Source organism: Bos indicus, chromosome 15, assembly GCF_029378745.1.
Source record: "Bos indicus isolate NIAB-ARS_2022 breed Sahiwal x Tharparkar chromosome 15, NIAB-ARS_B.indTharparkar_mat_pri_1.0, whole genome shotgun sequence".
In the NCBI taxonomy this organism is placed as follows: domain Eukaryota; kingdom Metazoa; phylum Chordata; class Mammalia; order Artiodactyla; family Bovidae; genus Bos; species Bos indicus.
Window position 1 is genome coordinate 83,360,036 of NC_091774.1, and position 17,045 is coordinate 83,377,080.

The 17,045-nt window shown below is 42.3% G+C and overlaps 1 protein-coding gene across 7 annotated transcripts in view; it reads right to left on the reverse strand.

Annotated features, from left to right (window-relative positions):
• PATL1 (PAT1 homolog 1, processing body mRNA decay factor) overlaps positions 1 to 17,045 on the reverse strand; it is a 40,804-nt gene that overhangs the window by 18,109 nt on the left and 5,650 nt on the right. For 5 of the 7 annotated variants that reach the window (XM_070767510.1, XM_070767508.1, XM_070767509.1 and 2 more), the window contains exons 3-16: positions 14,508 to 14,725; positions 14,181 to 14,261; positions 13,169 to 13,363; positions 12,716 to 12,787; positions 12,135 to 12,236; positions 11,589 to 11,678; positions 11,130 to 11,350; positions 9,462 to 9,551; positions 7,137 to 7,317; positions 6,554 to 6,677; positions 5,658 to 5,755; positions 5,159 to 5,218; positions 3,985 to 4,133; positions 2,400 to 2,559 (exon numbers count right to left, since the gene is read on the reverse strand). In XM_070767510.1, the coding sequence (XP_070623611.1) occupies positions 2,400 to 2,559; positions 3,985 to 4,133; positions 5,159 to 5,218; positions 5,658 to 5,755; positions 6,554 to 6,677; positions 7,137 to 7,317; positions 9,462 to 9,551; positions 11,130 to 11,350; positions 11,589 to 11,678; positions 12,135 to 12,236; positions 12,716 to 12,787; positions 13,169 to 13,363; positions 14,181 to 14,261; positions 14,508 to 14,725 (1,841 nt within the window). The remainder of the gene's footprint in view (positions 1 to 2,399; positions 2,560 to 3,984; positions 4,134 to 5,158; positions 5,219 to 5,657; positions 5,756 to 6,553; positions 6,678 to 7,136; positions 7,318 to 9,461; positions 9,552 to 11,129; positions 11,351 to 11,588; positions 11,679 to 12,134; positions 12,237 to 12,715; positions 12,788 to 13,168; positions 13,364 to 14,180; positions 14,262 to 14,507; positions 14,726 to 17,045) is intronic. The other 2 variants (XM_019975260.2, XM_019975259.2) reach the window with 1 other exon arrangement.

The window sequence follows — 17,045 nt, forward strand, 5'->3', positions numbered from 1 at the left end:
CAACCTCATTAAATCTATGTTCTTCCCATGTCACATCATCTTTGTCATAAATAGCAATAGTTCAATTCTGTCACAATATTATCGTACCTGTGGAAGTTTAACTCCTTAATGATCATCTAATATCCACTCCAAACTCAAATTAGTCCAACTGTCTCAGAAATGTCTAGGAGCCGATTTGTTCTAACGATGATTCAAATCGGATCCACACGCTGCATGGTGGCTCTAAGGCTTTTAGAATCTGTTAACAGGTCTTCTGTCACTTGCCCATCTCCTTTTCTCGTGCCATTTTATTTGAAGAAACTGGGTCATTTGTCCCATAGTTTGAATCTCGCTAATGGCACCTCTGTGGTATCACTTAAGAATGACCCAATCTTCAGTCTTTCCCCCATAAAAACTAGTAATTAGGATCAGAGGTTTGACTGAACTCGAGTTCAGCAGAGGGGGCAGGGCGGTGCGCAACAAGGACACCCATGGAGAGCTAAGCGCTCTCTCCGCTCGGGGTCAGGAAGCACGCAGTTGCACTGCTCCCCTCAGTGGGGCTGGCGGTCGTCTGGGGGTTCAGGTGTGGCCAGCCTGCCCCAACCAAAGAAATGAGAAAATCCCCATTCGCCTCTGGCCCACGCTTTCAGCTCCAGTAATGGCTGCTGCTGAGACAGACTATTTTTTCCATTAGGAGCTTGTAAAACGGCAATTTTCTCATTTCTTTGGAATTTATTAGCTGAAATTCTATAAAGGAGAACTTCCTAATATCAACACTCTAGTCTCCTTGACATTTGGCTGTAATGAGGCAGGATAAATGTTTCTTTTCCTTTACTTACCACTTTTCAGAATAATGAGTTGATGACCAAGCAATCTCTACATTTTTTTCATATCATTATGAACTCATTAAACATATCCGATCTACAGCAATCCACTGGTGTTAATTTTTGTTTCTGACACAAATTATCCCATTGTGACAGAAAGGAGGTTCCTTCAAGTTGGTCTGTGCGTCTTTTACACAGAACCATAGTAATCTTTCAGCTTTCTTGGTTTCTGACATGATACTCCATGATTATCTTGTACATTTTATGCCTCAGACCTGGAACCTGCTATTACTTCAAACAAACAGTATTTAGAGATGTGGTCTATTACTCTTTAACACATACAGGTAAAATCTTAGCCTCTATATTCAACCAAGTTTTCCTCACTAGCACGTAAGCTCCACTACAGCAGGCCTCTCTGGGTTCCTAACTCCTAGCACCAAGAATTAGGTGCTATACTTATAGGATCTATATAACAGTGCCTGGGACATAGAAGTGCTTAGTATTTGCTGAGTGAAGAAATTCTTTCAATTCTATTATTTCAGAAAGAATAATTTTCACTCATAAATGAGTAAAAGAATAAATTTCACTCGGGTTCATTCGCATGAATTCTATTACTTTCAATCTCATACTTAATGATATTAGCCCTTTGCGCTAACCGTATCAATTTCTTGCTTTGAACTTCTAATACTATTTCGAATTTTGCTAATCTTTCAAGGATCGTGATAGGAATAAGCAGAGAACAGTTCTTACAAACTTGATACTCATGCTTCAGATTCTAGCCCACGGCTCCCCAGTGGCTCAGCAGTACAGACTGTGCCTGCTAGTTCAGGAGACGTGGGTTTGATCCCTGGTGCAGGAGGATCCCACATGCCTTGGAGTAACTATGACAGTGAACCCCAACTACTGAAGCCCACACCCCCGAGAGCCTGTGCTCCGCAACAAGAGAAGCCTGAGCACCGTAACTAGAGCGGCCCTGCTTGCTGCGACTAGAGGAATGCCCGTGCAGCAACAAAGACCCAGCACAGTCAAACATAAATAAAATTTAAAATACTATGATTAATAATAAAGAAAATGAAACCCACAAATTCTAGCCCAGTTTAAACTGCTTAAAAGCACTGGCCCAGTTCTTGTGGGACACCATTCAAGTCTACAGGTCAGTGTTAAGCCACTAATAACAGCCCATGAATGATACTTTATATCCAATAAGGTAACCAGGATCATGAATGGCAAATAGTGAGCAGTCAGGCCCAGCTGGGGGCCTGGTCTTCTCTCTGTAAACACCAATTCAGCAAGTCTGGGGTAGGGCTGAACTATTTGCTTCCAAAGCAGTTCTAATACAGATCACAGCTTAACAACTGTGCCACATAAGATGGAATTACTGCTTTCCTCATGTTTAGGAACACAGTCTGTTGGATAAAGAAGTGGCATTAAAAATACAGGCTTGGAGTAAAGTTTTTGCTTTAAATACTCAAACGATTGAGCCAAAGATTAGGTAAAAGAACACAAAAGGGATAAGGGGGAAAAATAAGTCTGGCTTCTAGAAATCTTATCCACTGTGAAGACCCAAAGGAAAGAGGACCCCACGTGGCGGGTCACCTCATCCTGTGCGTCCTTCTTGATGAGGAAAGGGAGGTTCCTGGCTGTTGTCATGAGAATGTCAGCTGCTTGCTCTGTGGAGAGGAAAGGCAGAATCCGGGCTACCATTCTCTTCCCCTTTCGGATACACATGATCTGTACAAAGTGGTCATCACTCGGCCTGTGGGGGAAGAAAATGCCAACTTAGGTCAGCAAGAACAATAGAAAAACCCCCTTTCTCCTCTTACATGTTACTAGATGAACACACTGCATTTATTTTCACTCTGCAATGATCTGTACTACAAAGCAGTGAGAATTACTTTACCAACTCTCAACCAAATAATAAAAAGTAAATTCTTCGAGTTTCATGAATATTGAAAATCATTTCAAAAATTGTACAGTAAAAAAACTAATCAAACCAAAGGCATTGATTTCCTTTACTAACTTTTAAGTAACTACACAAATGACATAGTTAAAACAGCAAAATCTGGAAATATATATATATATATATAAATAATATTCATAATCTCAGAGATAATTTACTAGTGTTATCATTTTGAAGGCATTTTTGCTGTGTATTATATATTTTTATCTTTCATTTTTTAAAAAGGGGGGATCCATATAATTTATATGGCTTGTTACTTGACTTTTTTCACTTGACAACTTCTTATGAACACTTTTCCATGGCAATACATAATACTTTATAGATTTTACTGGCTGCATAACAGTCCAATCTATGGAGAAACCCAGATTTATTCAACCAAGCTCCCTGTCAGTCCAACTCCGGAAAAGATGTGCTAAAAAGAAGGTCCTTTTCAAAAAGTTTTGTTTTGCATATGTCCTAGCTTAAAAGAATCATCAATTCTCTTGAATGGGCAAAGACAAAGGGAGTGTCCTCTTGCATTTATCAAATAAATATTGTGATTTCTAGAACATTTACCATTAGCAAGATTCTATTCCAGATACTGGGTAGGAGAGAGATGACAGACAGAGAAATCATACTAAGAAGTTTAGTCTTCACTGGAAGACTGATTGGCTTCCACAGCAAATAAGAATTGTATGGCAACCCCAAGAAAGTATGAATGTTTACACTTTCCATCTTAGTAGGAAACAAAATACATAAAGATTACATGGTTGATTCCTGGGTTGGGAAGTTCCTCTGGAGAAGGGAATGGCAATCCACTCCAGTATTCTTGCCTGCAGAATTCCATGGACAGAGAAGCCTGGTGGGCTACAGTCCGTGGGGTCGCAAAGAGTCGGACACGACTGAGTGACTAACACACACACAACACACAAGCATAAACTAGATACAGTCTCTAAGCTCAACAAAAGAAACTAAATACTGTTTCCCACTGTCTCCAGTGTCCAGCACAGTTCCTAACAGATACTGAAGAGGTACTTGCTAAATAAACGAACTCAAGATACAGCGATTTTCCTCCCTGGCTCAAAAGGATTCTAAAATGTTTTATATGGAGCGGCATTTGAGTTAGGCCAAAAGGAAAGACTCTGAGCTTACTGAAATGGTAAAGAAGGGTAAGGGTAGAATGTATAAAGCCCAAAGGAATCTAGCGAGACTAACGTTTTTACCAAAGGACACAATTCTTACCTCTCCTGTCCAGGCAATTTCCCCCTTAAGTTGTCATACATGCAACAAATTTTGTGCTTTCTTTCATCCATCAGGGCAGGTCGCTCTTCTTCCAGACTTAGGAGATAACGCCTTTCGTAATCCTCCACATCAAGCAGTAAACTATAGGTCTAAGGGAGAGACAAAGCCGGCCTCAGCAAACTCAGAACATCAGGTGAACAGCTTGGCCGTTCAGGATGAGCAGACAACAACGTAAGAGTGAAAGCTCATGGAAGTGACAGCAGGAGGGAGAGCCTGCTCTCTTAACCCAGAGAAACACTGTGAAACAACTTAAAAAAGACAACCGCCTTCAGGTATTGTTCCCTGTCCCTTCTTGACCGCTAATCCAGCAGGCGATGGTGAGGAAACGATTCTCCACTTTCCAAATTTTCCAGCAGCGGCACTGTTAGTAACGTGAACAACAGGCGCCACTGCGTCCCGTGATGCCTCTATCTGTGAACACGTAACAGCTAACGACTACAGGGTCCCAGGCCCCGCTCCAAGCGCCGTGCAGATACTCACTCACGGAGTACTCACCACAGCCCAGTGAGAAGAGACTCTCAGCATTTTCATTTTTAAAGATAAAGACGGCACAGAAAGGTTAAATAACTTGCCCCAAGTCACAGGCTTGGTGAGAAATGAAAAAGACGTGATTTGGAGCCTGTTCTCAGAGTCTGCGCTCTTAACTCCTATACTCCATGCCCCACAACACGGTGTTTATGGTCCAACACGAGCTGCCTACTGCTGATTCTCCGTAGAACCCGGGACAGTGCCCAGCACCCAGGGAACGGTCAACAAATACACGTGAACTGACTGAACAGACAATCCATTCACAGGCAGAACAATTTTTCTTTTCATTTTCTTAGAAAGATGCCCTGCCCTAAAACACTCAGCTGTTAACTGAACAAGCTTGGACAAAACCCCAGGACTTCTAATTGTAACTGCAGTGCTTTCTCCATGAGGCCACAGGTGAGGTAAACCACATTCCCTCCCAGCACGCCCTGTACACAATAGGCACTTTACACAGCCATGTGCATTAATTAAGATCACAGGACACTGACCGATTGTTCACTTTCCCACGTGTTGCGCACACATACATTTCACAGTTCTCTTAATTGAAACTAACTACAGCAACTTTAGCAATTCTAAAACTTACTTTCTCAATTATGAAAAGGGTTTTTCGTCTTTTGTCCCGAACCTGTTTTTCTTTTGTCTCCTAAAAAAAGACAAGACATTTCAATATGAACTCTTTAACCATGTTAAGAATAATTTACTGCTGGTAAATTCTATAGGTAATTCTATTTGTGACAGGACTGTGAAGATTAATAATCAAACAAAAGTAACGTGGACAAAGCTCACGGAGTTGACTGAATAAACCCACACATAAACTATTAACTAAATTCACAGATAAGCAAAAGGTATTGGAGAATGCAATGGAAAATGAAGATATCATAGGAAAATCTTAAACACACAGAAAACGATAGTTTTAAAAACTGGAATCAACAGCTAATGCTGTTTGTAGCCAGGGTTACCCAGTTCAAAGGCTCCTGCCACCCCAGGTCCTGCCTGGCTGCCTTAGGATTCCAACCCAGGGACCGTCAAAGAAGCAGTGCTGACCCAGACTTCCTTAAACACACAATTCTGTGGCTACTTACATCATCCTCACTCCGAGACGTCACAACAGCATCAATCATTTTTCGGGGATTATTCACACTAGAGACAGTGAGCTTTCCCAAAGAGCCCTCAAACTGCACTGCAAGGACAAAAAATTGCCAACAAGTAAAAACCCAGCAACACAGGCAGACAGCATTCAAAGAAGATCATCAGTCTCTCTTTTCTGGCCCCACTGCACAGCCTGTTGTTGTTTAGTTGCTGAGTCGTGTCCGACTCTTTGTGGCCTCATGGACTGCAGCCCGCCAGGCTCCTCTGTCCGTGCGATTTCCCAAGCAAGAATACTGAAGCAGGTTGCCATTTCCTTCTCTAGGGGATCTTCCTGACCCAGGGATCGAACCCGTGTCTCCTCTGTGCCTTGCACCAGGAGGTGGGTTCAGCCCCGCTGTGCTGCATGTGCGGACTTTAGTTCCCTGACCAGGGATGGAACTCAAGCCCCTGCTGTGGAAGCACAGTCTTAACCACTAGACTGCCAGGGAGGTCCTATGTTCTCTAGTCTTTACTCCAGACCTAAAAATTCACCAGAAAAATCTATGTATTATCTAAGGCAATGTCTTAACAAAATCTATCCTTTCCCATTTTTTTTTGGTTGTAATAATAAAAAGTCTGAAGTATCTTCCCCTTTATCTATTTTATGGATACTAGAAACTATAACATTTTAAAAAGTCACGGAATCTCAAGTAGAAATGGACTTAAAAGGTCATCTGTCAAAATATCCACTCCGCACTTGAATCGGTGGCCTCCGCGTCTGTCAAGGACAGCGGTGCCGTGTGCCATCGGTCTCACACGTCTGCATCCCATCATCCACACGCTGCTGCTGCGCTGTCCCACCAGCAGCACGGCGCGCCTCCCCGCCGTAGGCGTGGGGACGCGACCTCACCTGGTTTGTAGGTGTGCTCCAGCTTGGCCACCTGAGGCGTGATGAGCTTGGTGCGCTCCTTTTTTGGGCCGTCACCTTGCATTTCTTCAGCAGCTGACAGTTTCTCCAGTTTTTCAAAGTAATTCTACCACACGAGAAGACGGTTTCAGTTGCAGCAAGCGCAGCACACGGCCGCTCTTTACCATGAAGCGGCTTATACCAGTGGCAGCGATGCTGCTCGTGCTCTATATGTACTGGCTTTTAACTTTTGTCAGATTGTGAAGAACTTATCAAAAAATCCCGCCTTCAAAATTAGCATCAATGGAAACATTAGACTGCCAAGATTCTTAATTTTAAGAACCAGATTACTGATGCCAAAAAGATTTGAAAATATTGGTTTGAGAGTCTCTAAAGTTTAGAAATAAAAGGCATATATGCAAACCTTTCAGCGAATATTGTGAGAGATTCTTCAGCTTGAAAAACGGGACAAAATTCTTACCCACTTGAAGACTACCTCAGAAGAAAATTCTACCAGTATTTAACTGAGTACCTTCACCAGGGTAAGTGACTAAACTTATCTTTCAGACTGGCACAGAGTACATACCTGATAATAAAAATCATCCAGGTAGGGATCAGTGCTTTGCAGTTGCATCATCTGGATTTTAGAGACCCAGTCTTTTTCTCGCTGCAGCATGAGGTTGGCATACGGATCCTTTCGGATATGATCCTGATGACTGCTCCGGTGACTCCCTCTGTCTCCTGCACCGTTGAGATTCCGATGTTGACTGGAAAAGAAATACAGGTCACATGCACTCCGAGAGGACACATGAATTACGCCTTGTAACAATACTGGAGTAAACCAGGCCAACTAAAAAATAAATTCCCCTTTGCTTTTATTAAACAAGGAGTGAAAAAGAATAGAATCTTAACAAAATTTGAGAGGAAAGAGCTATGCAGTACCTAACCAGAGGACCACGCTAAGATCCGGTGCCTCACCATAAGCTAAGCACCTTCACCTATGGACTCGTGTGTAAGCCCCACAACAACCCTAGGAGGTCCCTAGGTTTATTTTCCCCACTTGAGACGATAAACTGAGCTCAGAAGAGATCAGGTGCCTTGCCCAAAGCAGTACACCTAGCAGCAGTGAGGTCTGAGCACAGGCCAACTTGACTCCAAGTCTACATACTTTTAAGAAACTTGTTGAAAATTATGATATACTTTAAACACATAGAAAGGTCCAGCAAACATTCAAAAATCCATTTATTCACCATTTGGACTTAATGAAAAAATTATTTGGTCAAATTTGCTTCAGATTTTTAAAAAGTGATATTAAAGTAACACAGTACTACATTTACAGTTGAAGGCACACCTGTGCCCCTCGAGAGCACAGTTTCCAGCTTCCCTTCTTTCCTATAGGAACCACTATCCTAACTCTGATACATATCCTTCATGAAATATTTTTATACTTGTATTACTGGTACATCTACCTTTAAATATCATACAGTAGTGTTCCATTTTACACAAATGGAATCAGGCATGAAATTCTGCTCCTTGATTCTTAATCAGCATTATGTGTTTCATACTTGTCCACAGTGATAACATACCCCCAGGTATGTTCTGAAAAGTGAAACTGTTAGGATTCAATGTACCTACATTGTCACCCTTATCGTTTATTGCCAAATTCTCTCTCCAAAGGCTACATATATTCCACTCCTGCTAACAACGAGAGTGTTGAGAGACGTCATGTTTTGCCGTCTGAGGATATAAAATGATTATCTAATTTCAATCTGCACTCTTCTCAATACAGGTGAGCCTGAAAATCTTTGCATTTTTATGAGCCATGTAGGTTTCCTCTATTGGAAAACTGCATGCTTATGTTTGATGCCTTTTGTTATACAGAAATTTAATATATTTTTACAATTTCATAAAAAATATTTGTAAACACCTTTATTCAGTGATAACTACTGTACAAAGAAACATACAATTCAATGTATACAAATCAGTAAGTCTGGAAAAATGCAAACACTTGTCATGCCATCAGCATAAAAAAGGCACTAGACGGATACACCCACTCCTTGGGTCCCTTTGTTCTTCTTCCCTTTTTGAGGAGTTGGGGGGATAAGATGCTTAACATGAGATCTACCCTTTTAAATTCTGAAATGCACAATACCATAATGTCAACTGCAGGCCTGAGAAGCTTGTATTTTAACAGTCAATGTATTATTAATCTTTTCCTTTATGGTTTTTATTTTTTGTGTCTTAAAGGCCCATACTAGTTTTTTACCTCTGCAAAAAATATTCCAGAATTTTTTTTTTGAAAGAAAAAGGAAATTATACACAAAGAACCATAAAAGGGAAAGCTGTAAAAACTTCAAAGTTATGTTTAATTCTCTTATTTTATGTATAAGAATGATAATAAAATATAAGCTCCATGAAAGCAAGGGCTTGTTATGTCTTGTTCTTCTTCTAATCCCCCAAACTGACCACAGTAGCTGGTACACAGCTGGGGCCACATATATAAATATATATTTGAATGAGGATGAAACAGAGGCAAAAATAAAGTGGCTGTTGGCTTTACATAAGACCCCAATGTAATGTTAGAGACTATACTTCAAGATTATCTCTGAGCCGAGATGGTAAATAAAAATGTAGTTAAAAGTATGGGAAGAATTTGATAAGGAGTGAGTATAATATGTTGACCACCCCCCACCCCAGATCTAAACTGCATTTCAGAATTATATTAACTTGGAAATAAGTTGATAAGCTCTAGTCATTCAAAGCTTGTGCGTTACATAAAATAGCACATATAACCTGACTTAGCCAATTGAAATAAGCTCAATATTGATTAAATTTACTTAAAAAGTAAGCTAGATAGGTCAAAAATGAAACCTAAATTAAGAAACCACAAAAGAGAAGGTTAAGTACTTACTTTCTATTCTGTTGCTGTCTCTGATGCAAAAGTCGACGGTGCTGTGGATGAAGGTGGGTTGTGTCTGGTCTAAACATTGGAGCCTGTGATCTAAGAAAAAAGGGAAAGATGTTCAGTTCTGTACTTCTGATGACCTGAAGCTTTAAAGAATGTGGTCAATAACTGGATAACTTCACACAGGTTCACCCAAGAGAATGTTGGTGTCTACTCTAAGAAGATCTTTCATAAGGAAGACATAGCTGTATTATCATATCTTCCACGAAAGACAATTATCAACTCCCAAGAAGACAATCATAAAATCTGAATCAGCAGTAAGCGAGTTTAATTCTCTTTGCTCCTAACTGTTAAAGAGAGCTCTCTAACTAAATTTAATGTACTCAAGTTCACATTTGGAAATGACACTGAGAATATACCTGTGACAGTTGATTTAATATGTTGACTTGTCTCAGACACCCAGTTGTTTGGACACTCATCTAGACGTTGCTGTGATGGTATTCTGTAGATGCTATTAACATTTACAATTACTAACTTTAAGAGAGAGAAAGATGGCCCTAGATAATGTGGGTGGGCCTTGCCTATCAGTTGAAGGCCCTAAAAGGAAAACCAGTTTCCCAGAGAAGGAATTTTGCCTCAAGACTGGAACATGGGAAGGCCTGACTGAGTTTCCAGCCTGCTCACCTGCCCTACAAATTCAGACCTCAGGTTGCAACCACAACTTCCGACAGAATGTCCAGCCTGCTGGCCTGCCCTACGGATTTTGGACTTCCTAGCCCCACAATCATGTAAGCCAATGCCTTAAAGTAAATATCTTCTTTATATCCTACTGGTTCTGCTTCTTAGGAGAACCCTGAGACGACGTGATATATAAAACACAATTTCACTGAAGCAGGAACTTAAACCTCTATCGTAAAATCCCAGTGGAAGCAAGCAAGTAGCTAAGCACTGAGATTAGCTGACAACTCAGCATCTATTTCTCTGTTCCTCTTTTTTTTTTTTTTTGGTTGCACGATGTACCTTGCTGGATCTCAGTTCCCCTGACTGAACATGGGCCATGGCAGTAAAAGCACTGAGTCCTAACCACGGGACCATCAGGGACTCCCCTCTCTGCTCCGTAGTGTAAGACAAGTCTTGTTAGGTGAGCAGCACTTCACGCATGTATGTGTGTGTGTCGAATGGATACGTGAGACATAAGAAACTTCAGAAGAAATGAAAAAGGTGATTATTAACGTGCAAATATAAGTAGGAAGCATCTTGTTGTTGTTTAGTTGCTGAATTGTGCCCTACTCTTTGCGACCCCAAGGACTGCAGCCCATCAGGCTCCTCTGTCCATGGGATTTCTCAGGCAAGAATCCTGGAAGGGGTTGCCATTTCCTTCTCCAGGGGATCTTTCCGACCCAGGGATGGAACCCACCTCTCCAGCACTGGCAGGCAGTTCTTTATCACTGAGCCACCTGGGAAGCCCAGGAAGCACATGACTGGAGGGAAATGGGATTCATATGAAACCTTGGAGACCATCCAACATTTCTGTGTTTGGCAACTTGAGGATCAAATAACAGCTCAAAATACATCATTTGAAAATAGCAAGGAGACTGCTACCTTCTATCACTAAACGTCAACAATCAAGAGACTCAGCGGACCAGGGACAGGCAGTCACACTTCTCTGTATACCTTAGGTTTTGCAGGTGGGGTCCTGGGCCAGGGGGGTGCTGCTGCGGAGGGGGCGGTGTAGTGGGGGGTGGGGCGCTGAAGAAGGCGCGGAAGCCTGGCGCCGGGGGGAGCATCTGCCCAATTCGCCCTTGCAACAGCTTGGGATTCATGGCGGCAAGTGGGCTGCCCACGAATCCAGGGACCCGTGCAAACTGGCTGGGAGACATCCGTCCAGGCTGTAGCTGCAAGAAGAACAAGATCTTGGATTTAGTTGATTGGCAGGTCCCCTTACTTTCATCCACAGAACAGTGAATACTGTTTCCATCAATAACTTTGCTTGAGAAAGTAATGGGGGGAAGAAAGAAGAGGCAGTAGGAATTGATTAGTAGCGAGAATAAAAAAAAGGGGGGGGGATGTGAGCTAGTGAACGCTAGGAAAGTTAGGTGAGCTCTTTACAGGCTGAGCTAATCCTACGCTTACCTGTGCTCCTCCAAGAAGCTGTGCTCTCTGGAGGGGGCTGAGGACAGGAGGGACGCTAGGGGGAAAAGGGTGGCCCAGCAGGGAGGAGTTCTTAAAAAAAAAAAAAAAAAGGAAACGAAAACATTAGTCATACCATAAAAACAGAGAAATAACAGGGGAACGCACTAGAAACGCAGAATAGCCATGGACAGGAAAACTCCCAAAGGGTAGAGCTGAGCTGTCCACTGAAGGGACGTGAGGGAGAGTAATGCTAGGAGTTACGAACCACTAGGATTATGTAATGGGAAAAGGAAGCAGGAGAACGAAGGACTGTAACAGCACGAAACCAGATCATATCAAGTTTAGATCTTTAAAGATACGAAATGAGTTGAGGTAAGAAATAGCTGAACACAATGAACCATGTTTCCTGACCTGGGTACTCTTAAGATCCAGAAATTCAAGTATGGAGATTATGAAAAACATGTATCATTTAGGAGGTATCGATACACCAGGCACTGATCAGAAAACACACACTGCACGTCTTCACTAGGCTGCAGAGCGGCATACCGGGACACTGCAGAGCTGGTTTGGAGACATCCTCTCACCATAGGGAGCAGGATACCGTGGCGGCATTGGGGGCCGAACGTGGACAGGCTTTGGACACAGAATCTATAAGGACAAGCACACATACAACTGCACTCAGTGAAGCCAGTTTTCCCTCCACCTGTACCCCCTCCCCTCGAGTACTGGCAGAGACACAGAACTCAATGCGAAGCCCTACTTCTAAGCAAACTGCTATGGCTTTGGTCCACGTGTAGAACCTTCGGTCACTTCCTCTCACAAATATCAAGCAACGTGCCACTTTTTAACTGAGGAAGATTTAGCTAATTCTCCAGTTATCCCCACCCTTCCATGCTATCTGAGGGAGGTACCAGCAGATACTCTGACTTGCAAATTCTCTCCAAGAGGATATGTTTTGGTAGCAGTGAGGGAGATGGAATAAGAAAGCTGGAGGATTAACTAAGTCCTATTCTGAAGCCCCTGTGATATGGCCGCCATGCTCAGCTCTTTTGTGTCCACTGTGACTCCACCATTTCAGAGGATATTGAGCCTAACTAGGCCATACCAACACCACCCTCCCCCCATACCTTCCACATTGGCCTTCCTTTCCAGCTGCTGGTTTCAGGTGGAGGGAAGTCTATGGAACAGGACTGCACAGGCTCTAGGGAAAGCAGGGATATCTTAAAGGTAAAAAGGGATGTGGACAATGCTGTGTGTCCCCACTCCCCCCAGCTTTCAGCTACCTCTCTGCCAAGGTTTTGGGCAGCCAGTAAAACACTTTAAAACGGATATTTACACTAAATGTGGTTAACTACCCTTTTTCTCCCCCAATTAAAAGGCAGCAGCAACAGGAGCAGCACCAGCAAAGGGCATTGGGGAATGTGTCTCTTGTTTGTGCTAACTTCTCCTCTAATCGGCTATTTTTCTTTCTAATCTAATGCCTACCCCACACTTCCACCCTCCTCCCAGTAGCACATTTCCCAAAGAGTTTTGCCCAGATTCCCAGTATCCTGGGCTGAGTGCCTGTTGAGGAGAGGTACCTGCTGGTTGAAGCTGGGCACAGCCATCTGCTTAGGTGGGGTGCCTATGGGGACAGCTCTAACAGGAGGACTCCCAATGACAGGCGAGGTGGACCGCCTTGGTAATGCGCGCTCGGAAAGGTCCCGATCGTCTTCTGGGCCCTGGGGGGGCCTCTGAGGCAAGGCATATTCTAACACAGACACTGTAGGCATTTCCTAATTGAGGAAGTAGTGTTAAAAAAATTAGCTAGCTTGAAATCTCTTCATCACCTTTACAGACGCCCAATACCTTGAGAAATTATTTTTTTAATTTTTATTTAGTTTTATTTCACATCCAATAAAATTTACCCTCTGTGGCGTATAGGACTAAATTCTGATAAATGCAGAGTCACGGACCTGCCGCCAAAATCAAGACTCAGCAGTTCTGTCACTCCCCAAACTGCCTCAGCGCTGCCCATTTGCAGTCGCCTCTCCCGTCACCCTCAACCACTGGCCAACATCGGTCTGCTCTGTCCTGACAGTTGTGCCTAAAAATGACTGTGTGTGTGTGTTGTGTGCGTTCAGTCGCTTGGTCGTGTCCAACTCTCTGCAGCCCTACAGACTGTAGCCCGCCAGGTTCCTCTGTCCGCGTATTCCAGGCAAGAATACTGGAGCGAGTTCCCATTTCCTACTCCAGGGGATCTTCCCGGCCCAGGGATAGAACCCGTGTCTCTTGCAACTCTTGCACTGCAGGCAGATTCTTTATCACTAGCGTCACCTGGGAAGCCCCTAAAATGACTTTAATTGAAATTGAGATCATAAGCTGCCAAAATTTTCATGTTCCAATGGCTCCCTTTCAACCATTTCAAAGGAAAGCACAATCAAGTGAGCATTACCATGGAGTCTGAGGTTCAGCTATGGCTGCTGGACGATGTGACCAACACGAGGCCAGCAGAGAACATACATCTATACATCACTCCAGTAAGGGAAGGGCAATAACAGGAGCCAGGCTGCGGATGCTAGGAATTTTATATAATGAGAAAACGTTTAATACCTGAGCAAGCAGTGGTCCTCGGATTCGCCTCAGAACTTCAGATCCATCCCAGATGCTGGAATTGAGACTTCCTGGTTGGGGCTAGCAAGAAAGGAAAACACATACAAAGTGTGGAACAGTGCAGGCTCTCTGGGGAACTTACCAGTTTGTAGTGAACAAAGCTCTCAAAGAGCTGCAACTGTTGAGGATAAAGAAACTACAGCATTCTAGAAAATACCTTATACCCCAACTTCATCTCTAGAACTGCTATCATAAGGAATAATATCACCAAATTTCTATGGCATGTGTAATTCTCTCAGTATGGTAAATCAGCTCACAGCCACTTACTTGCAACACGGGCCTGGTCTGTACCGCCCTCATGATAGCTGGGTCTTCAAGTTCATTTTCAATCACCATCTTGCTGAGCCTCTCTGCTAGATTCTCCTCATGGTCACCCAACAAGTCCATCTCATCCCTTTCTCCATTGCCGCTTTGTTCATTAACTGCTGCAGGTAGCTTCTCTTCCAGTTCAGCCAGGCGCTCATGTGCTTCCTGCCAATCATCATCTATGAGGAAATCAGAAAAAGAAACAGAGTTCATATTGGAATAAAAAGTTTCATGAAATTCTTCTGTTAACCAAATAAACAATTCCAACTCCAGAAGACAGGTGGGAAGTTAAATTTCCACCTAGACACATGAAATAAGATTTAAATTAAGGGGGCACATTTAAAGTGGGCTTCTCACTATTGAGAACAAACATCCTATCAGGAATAAAATTCAAACTTTTAGAGTAACAGATTAATACATTAGCAATGGCATCTAGATTATATTCTGAAACTGATTTCTAAATTGGTGATATATATGTGTACTACAACCTGTGGCTTTGAGATTCTGTGACATTTTAGGCAAAAACTCATGCTAGCATACGACTTTCTCTTAGATAACTGTCATCTTCTTTACAAGCTTTTAAATCCATTCCTTTCATCCAGTTAGTGTGTTTTGAGCATCTATCATGTGACAAACACTGTTCTAGGTGCATGGCATACATCACTGTAAGAAACAGACAAGGGAAGTGACATTTGAGCAAAAATTCAAGAGTTAAAAAGTTCACCACATGGATATCTAGGGGAAGCGTGTCTCAGGCAAAGGACGGTCAGTATAGAGGACTTAAAATGAGAGACTGACAATTTTCAGAAGCAGCAAGGACTGCGTTTGGACTGGAACGAACACGGGTGAAGGGAGAAGAAAAATGAGGTTGGCGTGGATTGGGGGGAGCTCTCGGGGGTCCTTTAGAGCTGCTCTGAAATGGGACCCCGAGAAGTCAGGATGTGGCTGGGCTTGCTGAAAGAATTGATCTGGTTGCTGTGCTGAAAACAGATTTGGGGAGAAGGGGGTCGCACTACGGGAAGAATGGAGGTCTGTTAGCAGGCTACTGCAGTACGTCAGGGGAAAGGTGAGGCTCAGCTCTCTTCTTTAACTGTCTCCGTTTCTGTACACTACTATGGAGTCTGTATCACTGATCCTAGGTTATTTTCTCATTGTTTATGCTGACAGAGGATTATTTCACAGATGAAAATCTACAGAAGCCTTTATCAGCTTCTCCAGAACTAGACCTCATCTCCATCACCTCTTTCATTCCAGGCTCCTTAACCACATCACTCATCATTCCCTTCTACCTCCATCATAAAAGCGCTACTATTTCGCCTTTAGCATTCAAATTCAGACACCTTTCTTTCCCTCCTCACTGACGCTTTCTCTAAATAATCTTTTCATTTCAATTCTTACCTTTGCCTCATCTAACCCACCAAAACCCCATGTATTCTCTTGCATACATTACATATTTTTATTCCTATTTTAGTTTTATATGTTCTGCAAATCCAACACAGACAATAGGTAATTCTCTTTATAACTAACATCACAACACAGAATTCTGAAGAACTGTCCTTAATGACAATCCTCCCCATTTTATTTTTCTATATATCTCGTTTAAAGAAAGGAGAAGGACTGGAAACAACATGCAAAGAAAAAAAAAGTGTCTAGTATATACTAAGGGTGTAATAAATGGTAGCTACTTCAAAAAAAGATTTAGACTTTCATATGGAACTTGTTAAAAGTATCTTTACTCTTTTTTCCTGTTTACAAATACATGTTTGCTAAAAAAAAAATTTTAAACATTATACAAATATGTAACTCAGCAAAACTTCCCCACAATTCTTCAGGAATGTTAAATTTTTAAAAGTAGAAACACAAAGTAGGATATCTGATACGATCAGAACCACTGTCTAGTCTTGGAGGGCTGTGATAGATCTGAATGTACTATGTACAGTAAGGGAAAAATCTAGTTTAGATGAAAATTTAGAGTACTAAATTATCAGTTATTAAAAAAAAACAAGGAATAGCATAATCAAAAATCAATTGTGACATTAATACTTGGTGTCATCTTTGCTAAAGAAGAGTAAGCTAGGATGCTCTGAAGGACCAACTGCTTTTTCCAACCTTATTGACTCAACAATGCCAAAAAAAGGGGGGGAAAAAAAAGAGTCTATGATCCCTAATTATGGGATGTTTTAAAAACATTTATTACCCAAATTTAAGAAACTGATTTGTTAATGGATTAATTCTAATGTAGAAGAGTTTCCATTCACTTCTCATAATCCTATTTACTAACTTTTCTATGAAGTGAAGTGAAGTCGCTCAGTCATGTCCGACTCTTTGCGACTCCACGGACTGTAGCCTACGAGGCTCTTCGGTCAATGGGATTTTCCAGGCAAGATTACTGGAGTGGGTTGCCATTTCCTTCTTCAGGGGATCTTCCCGACCCAGGGATCGAACCTGGGTCTCCCGCATTGTAGGCAGACACTTTACCATTTGAGCTACCAGGGAAGC